The 24,893-nt window shown below is 35.8% G+C and overlaps 1 protein-coding gene across 9 annotated transcripts in view; it reads right to left on the reverse strand.

Annotated features, from left to right (window-relative positions):
* Positions 1–24,893, reverse strand: part of QKI (QKI, KH domain containing RNA binding) — a 165,454-nt gene that overhangs the window by 53,592 nt on the left and 86,969 nt on the right. For 5 of the 9 annotated variants that reach the window (XM_042796043.1, XM_042796041.1, XM_042796046.1 and 2 more), the window contains exon 4: positions 225–368. In XM_042796043.1, the coding sequence (XP_042651977.1) occupies positions 225–368 (144 nt within the window). Of the gene's footprint in view, positions 1–224; positions 369–19,173; positions 19,225–24,893 lie in introns of all 9 variants that reach the window. The other 4 variants (XM_042796039.1, XM_042796040.1, XM_042796038.1 and 1 more) reach the window with 1 other exon arrangement.

A 24,893-nucleotide genomic window follows, 5' to 3' on the forward strand; every position in this document is an offset into this window, starting at 1 on the left:
ACAGGCCAAAAAAAAAGAACATCCCATGAAAATATCATTCTTTTCTGAGGAATAATTTGATCCAGGATGAGACATTTTAAAGATCACTAGAGTATTTCAAGATAATATCTAAACTTCAGTTTAGGTTGCCACTCTGCAGGCTTAATGCTAATGCTGCAGTATTAACTGCATTTCCGAAGTAACTTATGGAAAAAGAAACAGAAGACTTGCGTACAAATACTTACTGCAGGTATCAGTAACTTCTTTACTTCTTCAACAGCCCTCTTCAGTTTTATTTCTGCTCTGTTCTGAGCATCCTCCACAGTGATAAGTACATGTAAGTCTTCATTCAGGTGTTCCCAGTTGGGCTTGCCTCGGTTCTGTTCTTCCTAAAAAAAAATTAAAATATGGAAGCTATTAAGCACTGTTACATTCTGCACAAAACGATCACAAAGAGTAGACAACCTCAATTCTATGAATAGTATGAACTGTATTTTCAGCAAGATGGGAAAAGATTTCTTCAAACTGTGGAGACTGTTTTGTTTCATGTGGTTACTTAACGAGAACTTAGGCTTTAAAATATCTTTTTGGGTATTTCGTCTGTGTTTTGGAACCTTTTTTTTTTTTTCCCCCCCCTAACTACAAAATAAATGTGACTTCTTAGTACCTTCCCTAAACAAAAGAACAAGAACAAGAAGTACCTCTAACACAGTATTGCTTTCAATATTCTTTGGAGCGTTTCAAGGGTTAATCAGATAAAACATACTGGTGGTTAAGAAACCTAGTATTTTCAAGAAAAGTGAAACAGATACCATACACAGAAACTCCATTTGAATCACTCCAAAGAACAAGAAAAGAGAACAATTCTTCAGTGTTAAAAATTGCTTTTAAATACTCATGAAGAAAAGGTTTAAGAATCAACCATTACAAAAGGAATAGAAGTTGCAATTTTCAAAGCACAGCTACATGTACTGGATGTAGGGCAGAGAGGAGGAGATGACAAGGCTTTAATACTGAAATCACAGAAGAGCATGTAGCAAGCTGGTCACCATTACACAGCTACTCTGTTACATCGATGGCATCAATAACCCCAAAGATAAATCTTAGCAATGTTTTCAGAAAAGGAGGGAATGCAAAAAAAAAAAAAAAAAGTAAATACTTTTAAAAAACAGGTATCAGTAAATTTAAGTAACACATTCAGGTATCCAGTCTTTCAAAAAATAAGATAATGAGCACAACACAGAAGAAACTTTCCAACAAGGTTTTTATTTAGCTAGCTTTATCCACTGTTTAATTTCCCAATGACGTAGTTTAAATTTACCAATAAATATATAAAAAAAAAAATGGTAAAAATTTATTATAACTTCTGAATCTAAATAAAGGACCGCATAAACAAAGCTCACTTATTTAAAACTTAAAATCCTGAACATAGTAAAACAGCCTCCTATTTGCAAGACAAACATTTGTGGCTTAACCACAATTCACATTTAAAAAAAATTGAAGGCAAGCACAGTTAATTGCAAATGTGTCTTTTTCTCAAAAATTCATTAAAATTCCTCCAGGAAATCAGACATGCAAAGGAAATGTTTGAAGATTTAATACCAACAAATACTTGCAGTACTTTGTATTCATATATACCTGAGGGAGCACTGTTCCTTAGAACGTTCTCTCTTTACCTCAGTTGCTTTAAGTCTGAAATGTTTTGTGGAATAGACAAGGATAAAAATGGGAGGAAAAAAAAAATCATGAGAGCTGTATGGAAAATTTATGTAAAAGAATCAGTACTTTGAAGGAAATTTCTTTTCACTATTCTTCAAGTAACATCCACATATGCAGTACTCCATACTATCAGCTACAGTGATTTTTTTAAAAAATGTTATCTTAGCCAACTTTCTAAACAATCGTGGCTGTGAAAGTATCTCTGTGAATTTCAGAAGCTGAAAAGAGAGAAAAATAATCCTCAGTTGTAAAACAGAATCTGATGCAAAGTGCAGCTGAGTTATAACATGCTCTCTGCTGTAATTTAATCTTTGAAAGAACTATCTACCACAAGGTATTTGCAGTTTATTGCACTCAATCGCGATCAAAACTCCACTATTACTATTTAAACCACTTTTTATTATTATTTTTAATCCAAAGCAAGAGTGCTTTTTTTTCCTTTAAGATAATGACAAGCTATGTTAATATGAAGTAGTACAAAGCATTATGTTACTGGTATGATGAATGAGAGAAGGTTCCTGAACCAGCAGAGGGCAGAGCAAGAAACATGCCGCTACCTCTTAATGCACTGACTGCTGGTGAGCTGGCACAATGCTAGAATGGGAAAGGTACCAGTTATTAACAAGAGATGCGTGATAACCTGTACAACTATAGTACCAAAGGGGGGTGGGGGGAGCAAGAGGGACAAATCACAAGGCAACGTGTCCCTAAGCAAAATGGCAAGTTCTGCTTCTAAAAGAGAAGTAAGGCCTAAATGCAGTTTTAGCTACCATGTGATGAAATGGCACGCTTATACATAGTGTGGGCAAACATAAAGGGGCCTTAGTGCACTGCATCAATTTCTTTCATAATGAAAATAATACAATGCAAAGTCTCAAAAACTTGGAAGATTTGGAGGAGTTACTACCTGTCAGCAATAAAAAATAAAATGCACATTGTTATAGTGGATTTATGCCTGATTTGTAACTTTTAGAACATAGAAAAATACTTTGTTATATAAAACAAGGTAGCTTGCCTCTCTGTTATTCAGCATTTAAATATTTCAGATTAACATAATCTTAACTGTTGCTGGCGTGCTTCAAATTATTTTGGTGCAGCATGAGGAATTTTTTGTTCTTTTAGAAAAAAAAAAAAAGTTGCACATGGGACAATAAATAGATGAAACTGTAGATTTTTTTTCCACAACCCCTACTTAGTTTTAGGTGGAACACATTGTCTGTAAGATCAATAATCACACATATTATTAAAGTCAGACCTCACAGCACAAACAATCATACAAATAGTTATCGGTAAAGTAACTGAACTAGTATATGACTAGTTCTATATATGCTCTTCTACGGTCATGAAGCACAAGTCCTGTTGTTATAGAGAGTACTACTTCTTAAGTCAAATGGTAAGACTGAAAGAAAGATTAAGAATAAAAGTCCAACACAATATGTTTTGGAAAAACAACTAGTCAAAAAAGTAAGAGAATAGAGTTTGGAATATGCTTCCAATTTCTTCTGTTCTACCTCAATGCACTGGGCCTTCTAATTCTTCCACTGCTTCCATTCTGTCCCACAAGGTTGCTTTCTTAGAGGGCTAACAGTTTCCCAAGAAATGACTTCTGGTTTATTGAAAATGCTAGTTGAATGTTATACCAATATGTTTGTTCATTTGTTTTTATCAAAAGCCAGAAATTCAGATCTACACTAGGTCATTCATGCAAACAAAGTCAGATGCAAAATGTGTGACAGGGCTAGACTCATGGGAGGAGAGGTAACATGCAATCTCTTGCAGTAAAGGGCTGCAATTTTTTATGCTATCTCATTCTCCTTTTAAATCCTGAAAGAATAGTTTGGAGAAACAGTTTTCTCCCAGGTAAAATTTTTACTTAAATTAAACTAGTCCTCTGTGCAACAAGTCTTTAAAACATCTTTTCCAAACCCTGTTTTATTGTAGGAAAAGCTGATGGGTAAATTGAGTATGTCTGCAATTCAAGTTGGAAGGTGTCCTTTCTTAAGACTCATGAAATATGGTCCAAGACTTTAAGGGTTGGTTAGGGTTTTCTTTTGAATTCTTTGGGTAAAAAAAAGGTGAAAAGATGGGCAGGAGAGAATGACTACAACTTGCCCTGCTACATAACTTTGTAGAATGAGACTACAAACTGTTGCTACCTTGAAGTGAATTGCAGTTAAGACAAACCAGACTACTTCACGGAACCAGAGAATGGCTGAGCTGGAGAGGGACCCTGGACATCATCCAGTCCAACCCCCCTACTCCGGGCAGGGTCAAACTCAAGTATGTTGCTGAGGGCCAGGTTGTATAGATCTCCAAGGATGGATACTCCACTTCCTCTCCAGGTGACCTGTTCACTGTTCAGTTCTTATGTTTAAAAGTGATTTCTTTTATTTCAGTGTACCCACTGCCTCTTGCCCTTCAATAGCAATTGTTGAGCAACTCAGCCTGGTTGCCAGGTCTACCTATAGAAAAAGGAAGTAAAAATTGCTGCGAGAATTATTTTGGGAATAAAACATTTGTTACCACAACAGGAAGGGTATGTGCATAGAAGAAAGGAACAGCACCAAGAAAACCAGAAAACCTGAATGAAATACTCAGGAAAAGAGAAACTCAATTGCATATATTCAAAATTATATTGCATACACAAGAAGTAATTTATAGCATCAAGTTTTCCTGCATCCCAGAGATTGTTTATGGAAGAATTATACAGGAAAAATGGAGGCAGTGAAGATGCAGGAAACTACGGAGTAAGATGATTTATGCCACAGCCTTGGGGAATGACAATATTAGAAAAGCTTAATTACAACCAAACTATCTTGTCTGCTAAATTAAAGAACATTAAGAGCAACATAACTGGCAGATGAAATTTCACTGTGCTTCTTGTTTGGCAGAAATTTCAGTATCCTTAAATATATCCTAATTCCGTAAACAGATTTTGCTTTCATTCTGTTGCCTGTGTGTATACACTCATTATCCTCAGGGTACCTATACACAATAACGGACTTGAAACTGTTCAACGTTTATCTTGCAATTAAGGTCAATGGATCAGGTAGTTTTTTAAAAGAAAATCTTGATACAACTCAACATTGAGTTGCACAAAAATAAAAGTAACAGAACTAATGAAAGTTTAAATTTTTTTTCTAATTATTTTTTATTTTCTTGGTGAGGGATTAAAGGGAGAGCCAAAAAGCAGGCAGAGAATGCAACTGACTTTCAACTATACAACCACTCATTAATATTAGAAAAGTTGTTCCATGAGGAGGAATACTGAAGACCAGCTCCCTGTTGATTTGTGTCCTATGTTTTCCACACACCTCACCCTATCACAGTAATTTCAAGTCACTGTCTTACACCTCTTGCATCCCAGTCCTTTAAGGCCACTTCTATTTACATCTTCACATCCCATGCCAAAGGTTCCTTCTTAGTAACTCCACTACTGACTTGAGAGCGACAGCAGCTTGCTAGCTTTATGTAAACAATGCAAAGCAGATGACTGAAAACTCAGTACATCACTTCCCTCAACTAGAGGTATTAAATCAGGCTCCTCTGCCTAGCCAATGATTTTCAAAAAGCTTTAAACCCAAAGGAAAGAAGTGTCTGCCAAGCGTGACTGAAATTGTTCAAAAGATTCAAATAGTGAAAGGGGAAAATATTTTTAGAAAAAAAAGCCATCACAAAATATTTTATCAAGAACTTTAAAAAATAAAATCTCAAACTTTATTTCTCACCACAAAGGCCTGAAGACCTTCACAGTATGACCGACTGACTAAAAGTAAGTTGACAAATTAAAAACTGGTGTAGTAGAATCCAGCCATTTCCAGCTGTCAGAATGCCATTAAAGGAAAATGAAATAAACACTGCAAAGAATTACTTTCCTAGTATCTGTTTATATGCAGGCAGGGATATATTAGTTAGACAATAAAGAAAGAATGAGTTCAATGTGGTAAGAGTGGCAGGAAGTTTTCCACATGGCAATTTTTTCAGAAAGCTATGGCCTGTAATATTAAAAAAAGTGCAACTCCCATCCTGTGCACTTTTCCCACTCTAGCTCCTACAATTTCCAGTAATGTTGGCCATTAGAAAATAGAAACACAGCTCAGTACCAGCAGCAGGGGCCTTTTAAAAAATAAAGCCACTGGCTCAAGGAAATGTTGAGAATGAAACTTAGTATCCTCACTCATCTTGAAGTGGTAGGTTATTGAATTCTGTTTTCACCAACTTGTTACAAGCAACTGCTCTCTCTGCTGAATGACCAAAACCACAGAAAATCTAGAGTAAAAGGGAAGAATGTTTTCATGTAATGTCAAACTGGACGCTAAAATTAATAGGCATCAGAATAGCTTTAGTCCTTTAAACCATACAAAGGTTTAATTCAAGTACATTCTATCAACTTTAATTAAAAATTATTCTAAGAAACAGTATAATCACTCACAGACATTTCTCATAGTCAAATGGAAGAGGTACAATGTGGAGAGAAGAAATTCAGCTATTTAGTAGAATTACTATAGTATGCTTTGTCTAATGAATTGTGCTATAGGTAAATTACAGTTGACAGTCATTCTAGGTGAATGTTTCTTTTCCATAATGAAAACATTTACACATACATATCAACGTTTTTAAAATAATTGGAAGAGCAGTTTAAAAGAAACTGTGTGAAGTAAAAAAAAAAAAAGTTAACATGTTGATTTAAAGCAATTTTGAAACAAAAGTAAAATTTAACTAAGAAGTGTTAAATTAGAAAGGTCATTGTAGGCAAATTCTAGTCCTGCTCTGCCTTATGTGTTTTTAAATAAGAGTTGATATGTAATATAGCCATGCATCAATGTCAGGTATGAATTAATAAGTCCAAGAAACATTACTCAACCATTCAATACTGATTACACCTTACTTAACCTTTTGTCAACACTGTTGAAGTGGTAAAACCAAGCTAGAGCAATATAAGAATTCTCTTTTCTCTGAACTAAGTCAGTACTCCAAATCTTTCATGGAGCACAAGAGTTGTCCATCTTGTGTTGTTTGACATACCTTTTGTTCTCATAACTATTCTTTCTGACAACTTGAGCTACAGAATTTTATTTTTAAGTTTTTGGTGTCTCTGCCACAGAGATAGCTGAAAACAAACATCTGGAAGACAGGATTTCTGTAACATATTGTGCAAGGAATAAACCACTTAGAAGTCTCAGATACACAAATAACTCCACATCAGCTGATACATATTCATGAGACCTCTGGCCTTAATGAAACAAAAATCACTTGAATGGTCTCTTACTGTTGTCTAATTGTATCCTTTTGTGACCAATCTAACAACTTCAAAAGGTTCACTCCTCTTACCAGGCAGTCCTTACTTCTCAACGGGCACTGGCCCCAGCACCACACCAGCCCTTCAGAGTCAGATCAACGTGCTGACGCAGCAGAAACACACCCCCTCACACATCCCCACACACCCCCATTTTCTTCTGAACAACTGAGTTGACTAAGATTGTAAGGGGCTACTGAGGGCCAACACAAGGTCAATGCTAGAAACAGGAAAGGGAGAGAATGAGGGACCATATAATTTAACACATAGCTGCCATTTAAAGACTGACTCACCATGTCTCATGAAACTATCCTAGGTGAAATCTAATTATGCACGTGCCAGGGACAGAACACACAGTTATCTTATTATCTGGCATGAAGCAACTTGTTCGTCTATGTAAGAACTAGACATTAAATACTAGCATGTATAATAATTGTAAATACAGACATGTAGTTTTCTCCTTCCATTTTTGCCAGTGAGTCTAAGTCTTGACATGACTGACTAGTGGAAAACAAAACAAAACAATAAAAAAAAATATAAAGAAAAAAAAAAAAAACACACCACACAACCAAACCTGAAACACAACCCAGCCCTCCCACCACCACAAACCTACATTCACATGTGTACTCAGATTATATACTCCTGACATTAACATTTCAATAAAAGATATTACTTTAGAAGAGGCCTGCAAACAAAGTAAGTTCTTAGGTAAGTAACAAAAATAGAGGTTTTTCTCAGATGAAACTCCAAGCCAGCCCTACAGAAAACCAGTTTAAAATGATGCACTAATTACAGTATCTGTTTGAACAACAGAAGTAATTTTATAACATGAAGCATCAGAACACACTGATTGTCCTAACCCCTGCTGATAAACTGCTTTAATTGTGCAGTTACAGTCAGGCAAATTAACATAGACTTTTGCTCCTACTGAGCTTCTAATGGTAGCAGTTCACAAGCAGAAAGCTGGTGAAAAAATAATGCAACAAAAGAAATGCTGAAGGAGTAGCACCTCATCAGTGGGACACTGTAGCTTATATTACTTTTAGAATTTCTGACCGAAGTTTTCTCCTGTAAAAGCAACAGATCAATTGTTTAAATTAACACTCACATACTTACTGTTTTGAATGTCAGACAAGTTATTATTATTCAGTATGTTTGTAATTATTCATTATTATTGTATACTAAGCCCCCTTCAAGACAATTCTGCATTAAGAAGGGCATGTCTTCCATGACATTCCAGTGGCTGTCAAACACTGTCAAAGGGCATTATCTAGAAAATCTTTTAAGAACTATTCTGAAAAAATCTGCTGGCATGAAACAACCTAACGTTTAAAGGCACAGAAGAGGATTCTGTTCTCTGTCTTGGAGCCTCAATACAGACTCTGTGCTCAGGAAACTTCAAACCAAGCGCCACCCCATGTTCACACCTGCTTTCAGTCAAAATGGTTTCTACGTGCACAAAACACCACACTGGTTATTTCAAATCTGTGGCTTCACTTCACAGCCGAGCAGATCCGATAACCACGGTCTGCTGACAACGAGAGGAAGCCCCTGCCACGGCCCGAGCCAGGGCTCCTGCAGCCCCTGCTCTGCACGCTTACAGCGGGACAGTGACCGGCTCCAGAGCGCGGAGCCAGCACACACTCTCCATCCCAAAGGGTAAGTGTCTGTGGCACTGGCAAGAGGATTGCATCTCGCCAGGATTTTCTTCTTGCATATTTGTCTCAAGTTGTGCCAGTGTGAAAAGTAAGAGCAATGATTTGTGGAATGAGCTGTATTGTTGAGTGATAGCGAAACCCAGGAGCCTGTTAAGACTAAATATTTCACTGTTTTGGGATAAAAGTAAAGAAGAAGTTTTGTATGCATCAGTACCCTCAGCAAATAAGTGAGAATTTAGCACATGAAATTCACAGCATAAACATAATACCTGGATATATTTGTTAGAGATTAAGGCAATTGATAATACTGATACTTAAAATTACCATGAAGTGTCAAACTTTTATCTAGTCCGAGTGACTGTTCATTTCTCTGACTCTGGACTACAGGTAGGAGTTTTAACATTTTAACTTTACCAGTATTACTGAAGTAGTAAACTTCATATGGAGACAAAGTTACACTGATATCTAAGTATAATTTTATTCCTCTACAGAAAAGGGAATAAGCAGTTCAAGGCATTCCACAATACTGTGATTATTTTTACACATGGACACCTCTTACTGTAATAATATATGTAAACAAATATCAAATTCCCTCAAAAGAAAATGAAATATCAGTAAAACCTGAATGCAATAGTCTTCTTGAATCACGGTTATCTTTAGAGGGCTTTTTGAAGGGAAGTACCTCCATATTCTGAATCTCAAGAAATAAGACGTTTTTCAATGAAGGCTTGGATGAACAAAACTTAATCTGTGACAGCAGACACATTCCTCAGAGCACTCTCTAATCAGAAAATATAGACAATAAGTTTATTTCAACTCATGACTCAAGTCCATTCATTAGCAGTCACTAATGAAATTAACTTCAAAGTAACCTGCAACTGTTCTAACATCACTTCTCTGTAAACCTGTCTGTCTCTAAGCTTATGAGCATTACTAATCAGTATAAAGCTGACTGTGCTACTCAGCTTCAAATGGAGAAAGGCTAACAAAAATAAGTATTTTTTCATCTACCTTAGTATCAAGCAGCACCTAATACACCATGCACTTTCATATACACAAATATTATTCAGTTTAGTCTTAACATACTTTAGAAGTTTTATTTTACTGATCATTAACAGGATGTTAAAAACAAAACAGAAGATGTATCCAGAATAGACCAGTTTTTCTGAATTAGTTATTTCCCCCCCATGACCAAAAAAGGTATTTCTTCAAATAGTATCAACATGTCAGTAACATCATATTTTATTATGTAATATTATTAAATTTACTTTTAAGTACGTAAAGATTGTTTTATATATCTCATTTTTTACTTAAGCAGTATTCTAGCTGTATTATATTTTAATTTACCATTATATTTCTACCCAGGAAGAAAGTAGTACACCAAGGTACAAACCTTGCTAACACATGCCTCTCTATTCCACCTGAAAACTTACCAAGGTGTCTAAAACTCTGCTAGAATACATGCTGAACGGCCAAATAGTTAAGCTCAAACTCTGATGCCTATTTTTCATCTAGGATTCTCAAACTGCAAGAGTTGAAAGTGTTGACATCTGAAAGGACCTAATCTAAACTACTTTCCAACACTAACTCAAGGCATGGCAAGTTCAAGAAAGTTGCTTTAAGAAAGAAGTTGCAAGTCCAAGAAAATACAAAGTAACAGGGCAGCAGCTGGCAGATTGGTCCCTGAAATTACAGTCAAGATCCACCTCAGCCAAAATGCATAAAATGCATAAACGTGACCATGCTGATGTTCCAGGAGTGCCCTAACGTCAGGCCACAGAAAGGCAGAACAAACAAGGCACTTTCCACTTTGCCCTTCAAGAAGGCAGATGGCTGCCCAGAAGGGGAGGGGGGCGGGAAAAAAAGCACAAAGTGCTGGAGGCATCTGAAGCCCAATGATAAAGGACATCACCAGGAGGTGAGTTCATGTTTTTTTATTTAGGTCTGGAGGCTTTTTGCAGTTTAAATGATTGAGTAAAATGTATAAATAGCACTTTGAGGAGAACCTTTATTTCTAACTGAAGGTGAGCCCCTGAGTTTTTCCTTTTTCCTTTCATATCAAACTTTTACTTTCATCTGTGCAATGAATGCAGAAGACAGAAAGCATGATCAGAGCCTGGGGTTTAGTGATTTGGGAACTCACAGGAAATACCTGAGCTGAGGTTTCACATTTCTGAATACTTACTCTATTGTTTAAAGAGAAGTGCTACCGCTACTCCTCAGCTGTACTTCAGGAAGAAAAAAAAAAAAGTGTACCTTCATTGGTTTCTCAGTCTTCTACTCTACAGAGTATAGTACTCTCAAGTATTTATTTAGAATTTTTTTTTAATATTAAAAAAAAATAAAGAAAGAAAAAGGACAAAAACCCCAACCCCAAAACACAGTTCTTGACTGCAATTTGGACTACCATTTACAGCATACTGAATTTTGAACAATTAAATCAATGTCACTAGCACTTGTAAAAGTAAAAAACATAGAACAAATTATATTTTTGCATTCAATTGAGAACATGATCAGCTTTTAGGCTGGTAGCATAATTTTCTACTTCTTGAAACATTTTTTTTCCTCTTTTGAAGTACTATCATGTAACTTTCAATAACAGTAACTGTTCCAGATAATTGTGGCATCTATCTATACTGAATTTCAACCATTTTTAATTCTCTAATCCATGTTTTATTTCCTCTCTGACTTGCTTAGATTTGATTGTTGCTTTGCATATCAAACCTGGTCAAGGCATGAACACTCCCCTCCTCAGTAATTTGAGCTCAGTGTTAAACTGATCCATTTCTCAGTTAAGCTCATCCTCAAACACCTGTGCTTCAGCTCTTCTATGACAGCTCCACATTAAGTGATGCTGAACAAACCGCAAAGGTCAAGAAATAACAAAATAAAGCCGCACTTCGCTTCATATGCTATTCCTGCTTAATCTAAGCATGAATTCCAGAAATTGCACTCATTTATGTTAAAAGTCTAAGAAACAGACAAAGAGATACATGAATTAATGCGTATTTTTTTTAAAAAATAGGAATAGTAATGTGTGTATGTATTTCAGATTGAATTTATAGCAATGGTAAAGAAAAGGAGGAGAAAGAAATACAAACAGAAAAAATGTAATAGCTAAGTGATCTTTAGGAGCTATCAGAATAGAGCTGCTTACACCCTGCATTTTAATGCCAGCACATCCACACATCTATTTTCCTAATCTCAATTTGACTATCACTTCCAGAGTCCTGTGACTCACTCTGCTTGAAAAGCCAACCATTTTGCTTTTAGTGTTTCCTCAAGGATGAGGTGCATGTCTGTCTCAATTATATATGAAAAAATAAAGATATATCAATAGGGATTCCTCTGCATAAATCTTGGTCAAGGTCTTAAGGGAACATTTTGTAAATACAGCTTTGTAAAATTACAGTATAGTCATGCCAACCCTTCACTTTTTTTAGTTACAAAATAATTGTAAGCTTTTAAAAGAGAGAACTAGTCCTCCCCACTTTCTCATGCTGTTAACATTTACAGTAATACATAATTACTAACCTCCCTAACATATTTTCAGAAACTGCTTAATACTTAGTAAGAAAAGTGAATTTCCACTCCAAATCTTTGCAGAAAAGTACATGAAGATGTCACTACAGAATATTTTTAACAGAAACTCAGATTGAAAATGGTAACATAACCTCAGTGTGCCAAAAAAATTGAAAAGTACCACCTCTTAGCCCACAATGTAATAGACAAGTTTCAGATACAGTTACAAAACTCTGCACAGAACTGCCAGCCCTATTGCCCCTCCCTCAAGAAAACCCCCAAATAAGGGAAGTAAAAAAAGAACAGGTTCATAGTTTTTATTCTTTGCACGCACAAAAAAGTTGTGACCTCTGTTTAAGAACACAGACAGTTACCACTGTTTCTTTAAAATCAAACAACTTGCAAAATAAAATTATTTTTATAGTAATATGTTGTTAGCTTTATTTTAGGACACTGTGATCTTTAGGTTTTTACTATTTGTCAAAGCAACAAAAATAAGAGATTCATGACTCAAACCAAATATACTGAGGTAGTAGTTAAGCTATGAGTAACTTCCCAAGCCATAAACTGTTCATGTTCAGTGAAGTTTTAAAAAAATTAAGAGGTAAAAGAAATATTCATCCACAGTTTTTTTAGATTGCTTCAGGGGCAGGTCGGGGAAGGGAAAGGGTAGATGAAGGGGAGTAATTTTAAACTGTAATACTTTAACCAGTGACACTTTGCCAACAGTACTGCTGGGCTACAAGAACGCAGCAAAATGCAGGAAAGAGGCCACGCACAGAAAAGCAAAGCTGGCTTTACTGCCAGTGCCAGGCTGATATGGTTGCAGTGCCAGAGCTTTAGCTCAAAACCTGTATCCTGCACTGCTTGGGAATGGCTTGCTCTGTTCTGCATAAACGTAGAAGTTAACATTAACTGTCAGTTTTGACAAGAACACGCATAGTCAGATGGCAAAAAACAGAGGTGAGGGGAGTAATCAATGTTACAACGCATCTCATGCATAAGTTGTAGTGCTTGGTGGAATCCCGACCTTCATCACTGATACAATTACACCTAATATTTTTCTTATTTCCCCTTTCTTATTTCAATCCTTGGGCGAATCTGCCTTGAAGACTTCCTCAAAGATGCATAGTGAAGAGGAGGTGTCTGAATCACTCTCATTTCCTGTAGGTCTGCAGGGGTGGCAAGAGGACTCAACTGCTTAGGCAGCTAAATGCTACCCTGAATAATTAGATTCAAATCACCTCTTATGCCAACAAGAAAACATTACGCTAAACATAAACCAAACTTTTCCTAGGTGGTTGCTTAAATTAAGATTGCCAGCTTTAAACACAGTGTCTGTGCTTAAAACTGGAACACTGATCTTACATAGTCACCTCCAAGAAAGAAACTCTCCCAAATCACAAGTCAGAACTATTTGGAGTTCTCTTGCGTAGAAGAGTTTCTTCCCGCAGACTTCAACAACAGCGCTGAAACGGTAACTGCTCACGCCCACCAAAGCAAGCGGCTCCATCGCCTTCTCCTTCCTCAGCTCCCTGCAGAGTCCTTCCCTCTCCTCTGCACCCGCAACAGCTCTCACAGGGGCCTTCCAGAGACAGCAGCAAGCCACTGCTGTCAGATGAGGTCTTGCCTGTTCAGCAAGCTGAACTAGCTGAGTGGCACATCCCTGAGCAGCAGCCGCCTGCGCACCCGGCAGGCAGGGGCACAGCCCTTCGCAGGAAGCTGCCAAGTTAAGTATTCTGAAAACTGTTTCCACTCACCTCAGGCTCAGCGTGCAGAGCAATCAACATTTTCCACTTCATATGTTACATCTCAGTTGCTTACCTGAGAAATTAACATACTATGTCCCATTCATTTAAAGAACGGTGTGACAAAAAAAAAAAAAAAAAAAACACACACACAAAAAAAAAAAAAAAAAAAAACCACAAAAACCCCACAATCTCATCATTCACAGGATAGTGAATAACTCCAAGGAAAAGCCAATTTATACAAAAAGGTTGTAACTAGCAACCTTAATTCTAGCATCTTCTAATTTGAATTTGCAATCTCAACACTCTTAAAAATGTGTAATTTCACAGGAGACATCAGCTGGGTTTCAGTGGCCCTGTTTCCTTGTTCATCATACATCAGCACTAATATTGCCCTATTATATAAGTTGGGTTTCTTTAAAAAACAAACAAACAAAACAAAACCAAACCAAAACAAAACACCCCAGCCTTCTGTAATTGCTTAGGAGTGCTTTCAACTAACGATTTATATAATTAAGGTGTCACTCAGTTACTCACTCTTATTTCTTTACACAGTGATTTCTCCCACAGTACTAAATTCTCAAATTTTCAGATTTACAGACACGCTAGAAAGACATCTTGTATTTTGGATTAGAGGAATGAGACCACAAATGATGCTCAAAGTTATTTCTGCAGTCATCAGGCCTCATGCAACTCTATTACAGAAGGGCTTTATCTTAGTGACCAGATACTGTTAAGCAGATGACTGCTCACAGCTCTTATCCCACAGCTTAGATGGTGGCTTGCTCTCTAAATAGTGGCCCCCTCTACAATCCGTGGGTCTTTTGGAGAAGGTAACAGTCAAATTCATTGACTAATGTAACAAACTAATTTTCTACCGAGTACTGTTGTTAAACAGACATAATGCTACAAGTGGTGTAAATTCACAGCACATTACCAAATGTAGTGTGTTGTTCAGCCAGTGTAAGAAGTTCTTTACCAGCTGGAAACAACTGAAAAGCTAAATTTCAGGGTCACTAATTCATAAATTAACTGTTTTGCTCCATACCTAGAAAGTTCACCAGTTCATTGCAATGTTTTTATTCAGGTTGAGTGTCCATTCATACAGGTTTTCCCAGGTTTCGTTTTTTATCTTTCTTTGTTTTTCTGTTGAGGAATGGGCTTTGTGTTGTCTGCTTTGGAGTCATACCATGGTAAAACTTCTAAGCAATGCATAAATAATAGTGTAGTATGTTGCGTCCACGATTTAGTCAACTTTTTCTTCAATGGTCACCCACAAGCAGTAATACAATACTGAGTGGAACAAAGAATACAGCATTCCTATAGCACTTTATATAGCATTACTGCTAAGACCGTTAGATTTTAACATATTTAATAACAACAGTCTAGCCTTGTATTTAATCTCCATTCTCTTATTTTTTGCTAATTAAACCAGCAAATTTACTCTAAAAGTATAATTAACTTTGCTTTTTAATCATATTACTTCCTCTTCCTGAAATAATTCCTTCTTTTCCATATTTACTCAGCTGCAAAAATTACAGAACAAATTTATTTGTAAACAAATAATCCAGACAACAGTTCAAGACAAATCAAAAGTAACAGACAAAATACTAATGCAAATTAAGTAAAACTAACTTCTACTTTAAAAGAAAATTTTGTTATAGAGATTAGAGAAAACTCCCCAGATTTGTCACTGAATACAGAATTGACAATAAATATTAGCTCATGAACTAAAGTTGAGTCATTGAAGAATTGAGAACTACTGCCTCAAATGATCTCAGTACACAAACTCTCCATGTATTTATGACTGAAACCTCACACACAGTCTGTAATTATACTTTTTTATTGCAGCAGTTGTCTCAAATCCTTGCTACAATTATGTGGGAGTCGACACACCCAAGTTACCACCTAGATAACTCAAAAAGCGACCACTGTGCCAAACCTTCTTTATGACCACTGCCATGTAACAACTCTATTCATTATAACAACTACAGAATGAAGGGTATCCAGCATGCGGCATGTGTTCTCAAGGCTAGATTAAAATGTAGTAATAGTCATGCCAGTTAAAGACTGCATAGCTGTGTGCCAGCTTGGCACTGATATTAAATGGCTCTTAAGACTACTTCTGGTAATATATTAATTAGGGAAGCCCTTCCTACAGTACACAGATCATGGATTTTCAGGATCAGTATTCCCCTTTACCTCTCAGGTGACAAATACAGTGATTAAAAATAAAGAAATAAATCAGTAAGCCAGTGGGTATTTCCCTTCAGAGGTACCACTTTGATGATTCATAGGAATTGGAACATTGCAACCCAACAGTACTCTCTGCTGGCTTTCACAGATTGCTCTCTGGTCCTTCACCACATCTGTCCTTAAGGTCAGAGCTTGGAATTCTTTATTTGCTTTCTACACTTAATGAGCTGAAAACCACAAATTTTTCAGTTCATTTAAAGTACTATACACTACCATCAGTTCTTTATATAGCATATGTGCAACACATTTAAAATAAAACATTGTGAAAAAGTAATTTTAAGTGAAATTATTGAAACAATGTTTCTCTAAAGGAGTAATTACAAAAAATATTTCTGACCATTTTAAAAATTTGAAAATACAGTGTAATAAAACCCTTGCTCGTTACATAAACACAAAAGAAAGTGAAAGCTGTCCATAATTTTAATTCAGAGTCAAGTATCACAGTATTTACACTGCATACGTGGATACTGGTCTTAAGAATGTCTAGATATACATCCTTCAAGATCACATTCAATTAGCAGTCCTACAACTGCTGTTTAAAAGACATCATCATCCTTCCAAAAAGGCATCCAGTTTCACCTGAACTTTTTGAATCCCACAAGTTTTAGTAAGATGTACAAAACCAGTCACCAAATTAATGTAATTAAAAAAAAATCTCATTAAATAGCAAAAATGCTGACATTTTTATTTGCAAAATTGAGTGAGCAAACTGAAAAAAATTATAATTAACGAAATTATCACAGCTCCAGCACATATCACCATAATATGAGAAATTAAGACTTATTTACTTCTGCAAAATTTCAAGTTCTGCTTTTTCAACACAGTGCCCAAAGAGAAGCATGGGTAGATCTAGCCATTACCCTCAGTTAAACAAAGGTATTAATGAAGAAAGAAATATCACAAATAAATACTGGACTGATTAAAAGAGCCAAACAGAATGTCATTACATTATGAAGCTACAGAAGCCAAGTAAATCCTTGATGTGTTAACCAAGTCTGAAGACATTTAAAGTGAGTAATTTTTCATAAATTCCAGTACATAATCAGAAACATGCAAAACATTATTTAAAAAAAGTAACTGCTTCTACTCTTCAGAAAACAAGTTCCAAACTTGTTTTGTTAATATATCCATTATATACAGTTTTAGATTGCATGCTTATCTGCCCACACAAAAATCAAACCAAAGTTTTACAGTTTAAATTAATATTCTGCTGAATAACAAAAGTAGAAGACGGTAAGGCTGGGGAGAAAAGGTCATTATGTGCATGCCTTTCTTATGTTCTACAATGGTTTCACCCATCTTAGAAAATAAGACAGCATTGTTCATGAATTGAGGACAAAAATAATTACACACTCTGCTCACATCCTAGAGAGGTATCTAGAAGAAAGGTGGCTTCCTTCATTCTAAGTGTTTCCTACTCTTCAGGAAAGCACAAGCAGAATTCCTTTATTCCAAATGCTTTTCCAACAGATGACAAAGATTTACTGCCAATTGACAGGTGCTGACCTCATCACTTTCTTTTTCCCCTCCTCTCCCTTCTCAAAATGGCACAGGTATCAATTTGGGTCAATACAGATTATTAACTAGCAAATTTTTTTATCTCACTGAACTACTCTCACAATAGCTGATCAAAATCTAACTTCTTCCCTGTCCCCACTGTAACCCTCTATCTAACGTGGAATAGCACATTTCCCCGCTACCTCCCAAAAGACAAGTTGAGCAAAACTGTCCCAAATACATGTAATCCTATATTGTTATGAAATGATAAACGATACAGACTGTCTCTTTTTATTGATTATAAGAGGAAGGTCAAAAAAAATAACTAGTTTCCTAACTGAATAGGTTTGAAGAAGGTTCTTTACAAAACATTTGAAGAAACGTGCTAAGAATTAACAGCACCAGCATGCTACTTGTCATTAATATTCTCCATGTTACAATTGTAGGCTGCCAACAAAATTAAAACATCCCTACGTATTTGCTATCACATTTTAATCTTTGCACTGTATTATGACTTAAGAATTCATCCAGATGTGTCACAAATGAACTTCACTAATTTCAAACAAGAAAAAAGACACCAAAAGCATTGAAAAATTCCAGCCCTTCCCAAAAGGGAAAAACAGCTGATATTTCAAAGATCATCTGGTATTTCAAAGATCATAGTCATTTAAATCACCAGTAACTGTCACAAGGAAGGGGGAAAGTATGCCTAGCCAGGTGCTGTGCAAGTGGCACCGAACAGCCTGGGCTGACTTAAATTGTCCTAGAAGCAGCCCTGGAACTGCAGCCTGAGATACCTGAAGGAGTCAAATTTCCCGATCAGCAGTAGCACACAGAGGCAGCCTGATTTTTAAAACTTCAGCAATATTGAGGGACAGTTCCTTCCTATACCTCCAACACCTTCAGAAAAGAGCAAACATACTCGTTTAAGAACACAAGAGATACCTTCAGCAGAAACTCAACATGAGCTCTCAGAAATGTCCCCAGTAAAGTAGTAATTGCAGGTTTAGTTAGATCCAGTACATAAGAGGTTGTTGAACTGCCCTTAGTGAGAACACTGAAGAGCTGATCTGAACACCAGCAGTTGGAGGTAGCAAATATTAGCCGCTTAAAAACAAAACAAAAACAAACAAAACAAACAGAAAAAGAAAACTGCTATGATGAACCACTCAACACAATTTATACTGTGAAGATAGGTTCAAAAGAAAAAACTTCAACAGCTATTATCACAAAAACATAACTAATATTAAACTTGTATATTTTTACACCAATTATGTATTGCAACAGCCTGTAACTGATGTGAAGCCTGTCAATAATCAAGAAGAGCTTAAATACATTTTTCCTCACCATGAAGCACATGAAGCAAATTCACCATTTAGGGAAAAGGGGGATGGGGAGGACTGTGTTTGAGATTCTTTTTCAGCCAGGATCCCCTCAAATTATAGGTGATTTGCAAAAACTTATTGGAATGTTTACAAGTAGTAAAACATTTACTTGCCTCTACCTCCAAAACTGCTGGATCATGGTTGTCTCTGCTCTTAAAGGAGACCTGAAAAGCAAAAAAAAATTGGGCTTGTGCCCTATTTTGCTTCTTTAAGATGTTTAAGAGAGGCATGAAGAGTTGCAATTAGGGTTTTTATTTTATCCAGTGATGGATACAATTTATTCCTTCTTGTTTACACTTGAGATTGAAATCCCAAGCAGCCATAGTAAGACAACCTAGTTCAGGGAAAACAATGCAAGAGTTAACAGAAGCTAAGTCACAGAAGAAAGAACAAACTTCAGTTTTATTCCCTTCACCTCGGTCTCCAAGTTCTCCTTCATTTGAGTGATGAATAGCACAAAGTCCCTTTCCAAAGTTAAGTATTCCTGCACTATCACTACTGGCGATTTGCACAGTTTTATGAATCAACATTATACATGGAAAAGAGAGGAAAAAAAAAAAAACAGCTGGCTAGCTATGAAAGGGAGACAAACATGACTTTCTCTTCCACTACTTACATGCTTGTAAGACAGTTTGTATGTATGCTATAGTGATGCAGTTATCAGAACATACAAGCTGCTGCAAAGCTTTTTTCTAAAAAATCATGCATTTAATCTCATAGCATGTGTCTAATTTAAAAGGAAAAAAAGTCAAATTCATACCAGATGCAAATGAGCAACGTTTAACTAATACCCATTACTGTGGGGCAGCCATAACAGCTAACTAATTTTAAGCAAAATGGGATGTACAATGTAATCCATTAAAAAAAAATGTTTTAAAGCACCTTCTCTATTCCTTCCACCTGCACTTCAACTATGTAATTACTGTATATGAAAGAGGAAAGTCCTTTTTTTTTGGTAAATAGGGAAGTTAAAAATGTTGCTTCTGAAAAACATGCAATTATCAGGAAAAACAAACGCAGGATGCCTAAAAGAAAAATATATCCAAAGTACATTAAAGTACATACTTAACTCACTATTGTGAGAAGTTACGTTGTCTTTTAATTTTATATCACAGGTAAACTACACTCCAACAGCACATGGCTGTAATCAATGTTTTAGTTTGAGTCAAACTGGTGAACTGGCTAAAGTTCCCTCATCATTACATACATGGAACGTGATCTTGATGAAATGCTAACCCAGCATTAGACAGCCTCAACACCCTTCTCTAACAAAACATTATTTTATTTTGATATAGTCAGATAAAAACACCTGGTGACACAAGGTACAGTTTAGTAAGTATTTCCTTCAGGGACAGCACTGGCTTATGCAACTTACATAATGTGAGTTCTGCACAAGTGTAGGCAAAAGACCTGGGCAAATCTTTACCCCATGTCTCTTCCTCAACTTAGCTCTCTATTACTAACACTTACGGGGTTACTTCTCCACTTGCAACAAGCAGCAGGCACTGAATCAAACAGTACTGGCACTGAATTAAATGCTCCGGTGGCATAATTCAGAGGTGGTTTGGGGTTTTGTCATTTGGGGTTTTTGTTCAGTGGTTTGGTGGTTTTTTTGTTTGTTTTGAGTTCTTTTGTTTTGGTTTTGGTTTTTGAAGAACAAAACAGGGGAAGAGGGTTTGGTGTGTTTTTTTCCTTCCACAGATAAACTGTCAGCAGAGAATGGATTTAAAAAAAAAAAAATCCTCTTTCTTTACAAATATTGAAAATAAAGTATTAGAAAGTAAGTCAAAATCAAGAAAATCAAGTTTAGTTCAGAAAAGTAACCTAGAGGTCTACAAAGCATAAGATTCTAGGATCTTACATAGGATTCTTGTTTCAAAGGTATGAAGAAAATATTCACAAAACTATAAAGTTTCCTCCTTTCTATTGAACAAGAATCATTTTCACCAAAAACTTATTTACTGGGTGTAAATGATGGCAAAATAGCAAACTAGGAGTTAAAAGTAAAAACATTTTAATGCAGATACTCATATCATGGAATGTGAAGGTGAAGTTTAACTCTGCAAGTTAAGTTCATTTAATAACCACCTATCACTGAAAATAGCGGTCCTGACTCTGCACCTGAAACAGTGGGAACAGATGTCCTAAGGCTTTAAATGGGAACTGACCATTAGATCAATCCAAACATAGTGCCATACCACCTCCAGAAAACCTTCAGTAATTTGCGATAGCAAGAAGATTTTGCCCTTTTGAGGACTACTAATATGATTAACTTACAGAGCTCAAGCATTACTCCGCTTAAGAGTGTGCAAGCCTCTTCAATCCTGCATTATGCAACAGAAATGTAGGTAAAGACCCTTTGAATTAAATTCTGATTTTAGGATATCCGTGGTTATTTCAATACCTGTTATACTACCAATTAAAGAAAATTGTATTTATATCATGTTAAAATCATTTTAAGATTACCAAACATAACAATGACACAAAAATATCTTCCTTTTTTTGGTAATATTTTCAGTACCATTTTTACTATAAAACGTATCCAACCTATGCAACTATTTATCTTGATACCCCTCCTACCTATGCAAGTATTTCATACAAAGCATTAAATCCCACTTAAATGTTATGGAACAGAAGTAGTGACTGAAAGACTTCTGAAAAGAACTGAGAATTAAATCAAAGTATCCCAACTAGCAGTTTCAATGCTATTCTCTACAGTGAGACACAGTAATCTGAAAGAAATTTATCTTCTGCTGTAATTTACAAACAATAATAGACCATATACTCTTAAATTCTTGCTATAAAAACACATGGTCTCACAGGAAAAAGAACTTTCACTAAAAAGTGCTCAGAAAAGTCAGAAAATTTTCAGAAAAAAAATGCTGATAGGATTTTTTCCTCTGTTAGTAAAGCACACTATTTAACAAACTACAGTAATACTCAAAAAGAGTAAAACCAATGTTTTCAGTGCAAGTCATGCTCAGCCCAGTATACACAGAATAACCTCCATATCCCCCCTGTTCTACTCTCAGACCTTACCCTGCAGGCAGGGTTAATAAAACATATCTCACTTTTGTAAAGAGAACATCACATTCTCGTAATGAGGATAAATAAAGTCTGAAACCACCTGCAATAAAATTTTAGATATTGACTCAGACAACAAACTACTATTTAACACACCAGCACACCAGGAAAGAAAGGGATACATAGCAGTGTATGCAAAGGAAAAAGCATGCATAGCTCATCTTCTGTGAAGGAAGTTAAAACATCAACAGGATAAAATACACAAAGTAATGGATTAACAAAGCACTTCAAAAAATAAGATGTCGCCTTTGAGACATGAAGACACAAGGTGTATGAAAGCAAGATGTGTAATGTTTTTATTTGGGTACTTATATATATAAACTGTTTTAACAGCTTTCTGTAACATAATCCAACACGTGGGATAACTTATCTGTAAGAGTTTTAAAACTCTTAAGCAGGAGGTTTTATTCCAATTCTTTACACTGATGATACCAACAAATAAACTCTTAACTCTGATAATCAAGTAGTATATAAAATGCCACACACAGACTCAAAAACCCAGGCATGAAAACAGTTTTTCTCCAATACATGTACATAAGTTCAGGCATTAACAAGATGAAGAATTAAACTAAGAAATAAAGTTTGTATTGTACATATTCACCGAGAGTCTGAAGAGCAGCCAAATTAACTCTGAATGAACACATAACACCTGAAACTCCAGGCAAGGAAATATCTAGTACACAGTTCTATACTGAGCTTTTCATTTGTGTGTTTCAAATGCTTCCCTTCTGTAGCAGGATAAGCGTTATTTTTTTGTGGTATGTAGACAACCATACACAGTCCTGTTAGCTGAATGAACACTGAAATCAATACATTCTGAAAGTTAAGTATGTCCTAATATTCACCCCCATCTCCAAGTTACTATATAGCTCTGAACACTGTAACTACTGTAACTGCTGGTATGAAGAAACAGTGAGCAGAATGAAATGAAGTGGTAAAATACCTAGTTCGATATATACAAAAATTACTCAGTTGCAGAAAGCAAGAAACTATTTATGGTCATAAAAAATGTATTTGTAAAAAACACAGTTAAATCAGCATTTATGAATATGTTTAGGGAAAAAAATGGCTTCTGCTACTGTTGTCACTATTTTGTGGAGAGTTAACACCTTCTTCTCAGTTTCCTTCTGATCTCTCAGGCCTGATCTTGTTCATCTCAAACTTGCTGCAGAATTACATTTCCTGTTCCCTATTAGTGAGATCATGCCTCACTTTCTTTTTCCCCTTTAAAAATCATTGAAGACAGTCTCAAATTTGCCACACAAGTGAACATGTTTTCTTAACACGAACAAAAAATATCTAAAAAACCTGCTAAACCTGTTATTCTAAACTAAGGCCAGTAACAAGACACAACAAAACCCCAATACTCTAAAACTTGTTGCTGAATACTCTTCTTGAACTCAGGATTAATGAGGCATTGCCTACTATAGGAGTGCCCTATTCACAGTATGACCAAAGCAATAGAACTTGATATAAAAAACCAAATCTATACAATTAAAATCTGAGTTCTCTGATATTACATGTAGCCAAACCATACTGGAGCCCCAAAATTTTAGCTTGATCTTCACCAATATTCTGTTTCCATTTTACCATGTAGGAGTTTATGCATAAAGTCCATGATGCACAAAGCCAGATATGAGGCAAAAAATCTGCTGTAGAATTTACTTATTTCAGTAGTATACACACGCTATATATGTATAGGGAGAATGAAAGCTTTTGTGATTTATATAAAATTCTGATAAATGTTGCATTATACTGTATTGAAATTTTATTCAGTACATCTTACTGTTATCCCTCTTTTTATACCTATGTTTAACTCCACGTATTTTTTTTTTTCCAATTTCAGAGACTTTGAACAGAAGGAATCATCAGGATGATCTAATCCTGTCTCCAATATATCATAGGCTATTACTTTTCAGCAGAAAAAGAACTGCTCTGAAAGCAATCATTACATATTGGTTTAGTGCGTATCCAAGGTCATCACAACTTGACTCTGCTAACACATAGAATTAAAGTTTGTTTTTAGATTCACATTTTCTTGAAGAGAATTCTGAATCACTTAAAATCTGATTTTAAAAAGTTCTTAGCTTTGAGGCACAGCCATTCCAAGGGCTGAATGGTAAATTATCCTTTCTTTCACAGTAAATTTTGCATTTTTACCCCTTTGAGAATCACATTCTCCTCTTAACTGTCCAAATGGCTAAGAAGAGAGGGGATAAAGAACATCAATATAATCACTATCTACTTCAAAATCTGATGTAGTTGTGTTCAGACTGATCTCCATAGAGAGGTCTTCAAATACCAGATACAGGCAAGTATATTATCATAAAGCTAAAAGGAAGAAGTACAAATGTGAGACATCCTCTATAGATACCAACCATAAATAAAACATTTATCAGTGTTTTAGTTGCTGATCCTATATAGGCAGGACCTGACTCTGCTGGAAATTATAATTCATTGTGTACATCTGCAGTAAAACCAAGTTTTATGACATGCTTTCAGCAGTACTGTTTTCATCAGAGAGAAAAAAGTATGTTTAGTAGGTGTGTGTGGGTGTGTGTATTTTTTTTTTCAAATGACAAGTACCATCAACTCAGATTAAAGGGGGAGATAAGGGGTCTGAATTTTCCTCACATAGTACATAAACCCTGTCACCAGAATGCTAAAACAGTATTCTTCTGGAGGACTATTTGAAGATCTAAGGACAACTCTCATCTAGATTTTTCACATCCTAAAGCTTCTTGGTAGA

This window comes from Tyto alba, unplaced genomic scaffold, assembly GCF_018691265.1.
Source record: "Tyto alba isolate M040663 unplaced genomic scaffold, T.alba_DEE_v4.0 Super-Scaffold_22, whole genome shotgun sequence".
NCBI lineage: Eukaryota > Metazoa > Chordata > Aves > Strigiformes > Tytonidae > Tyto > Tyto alba.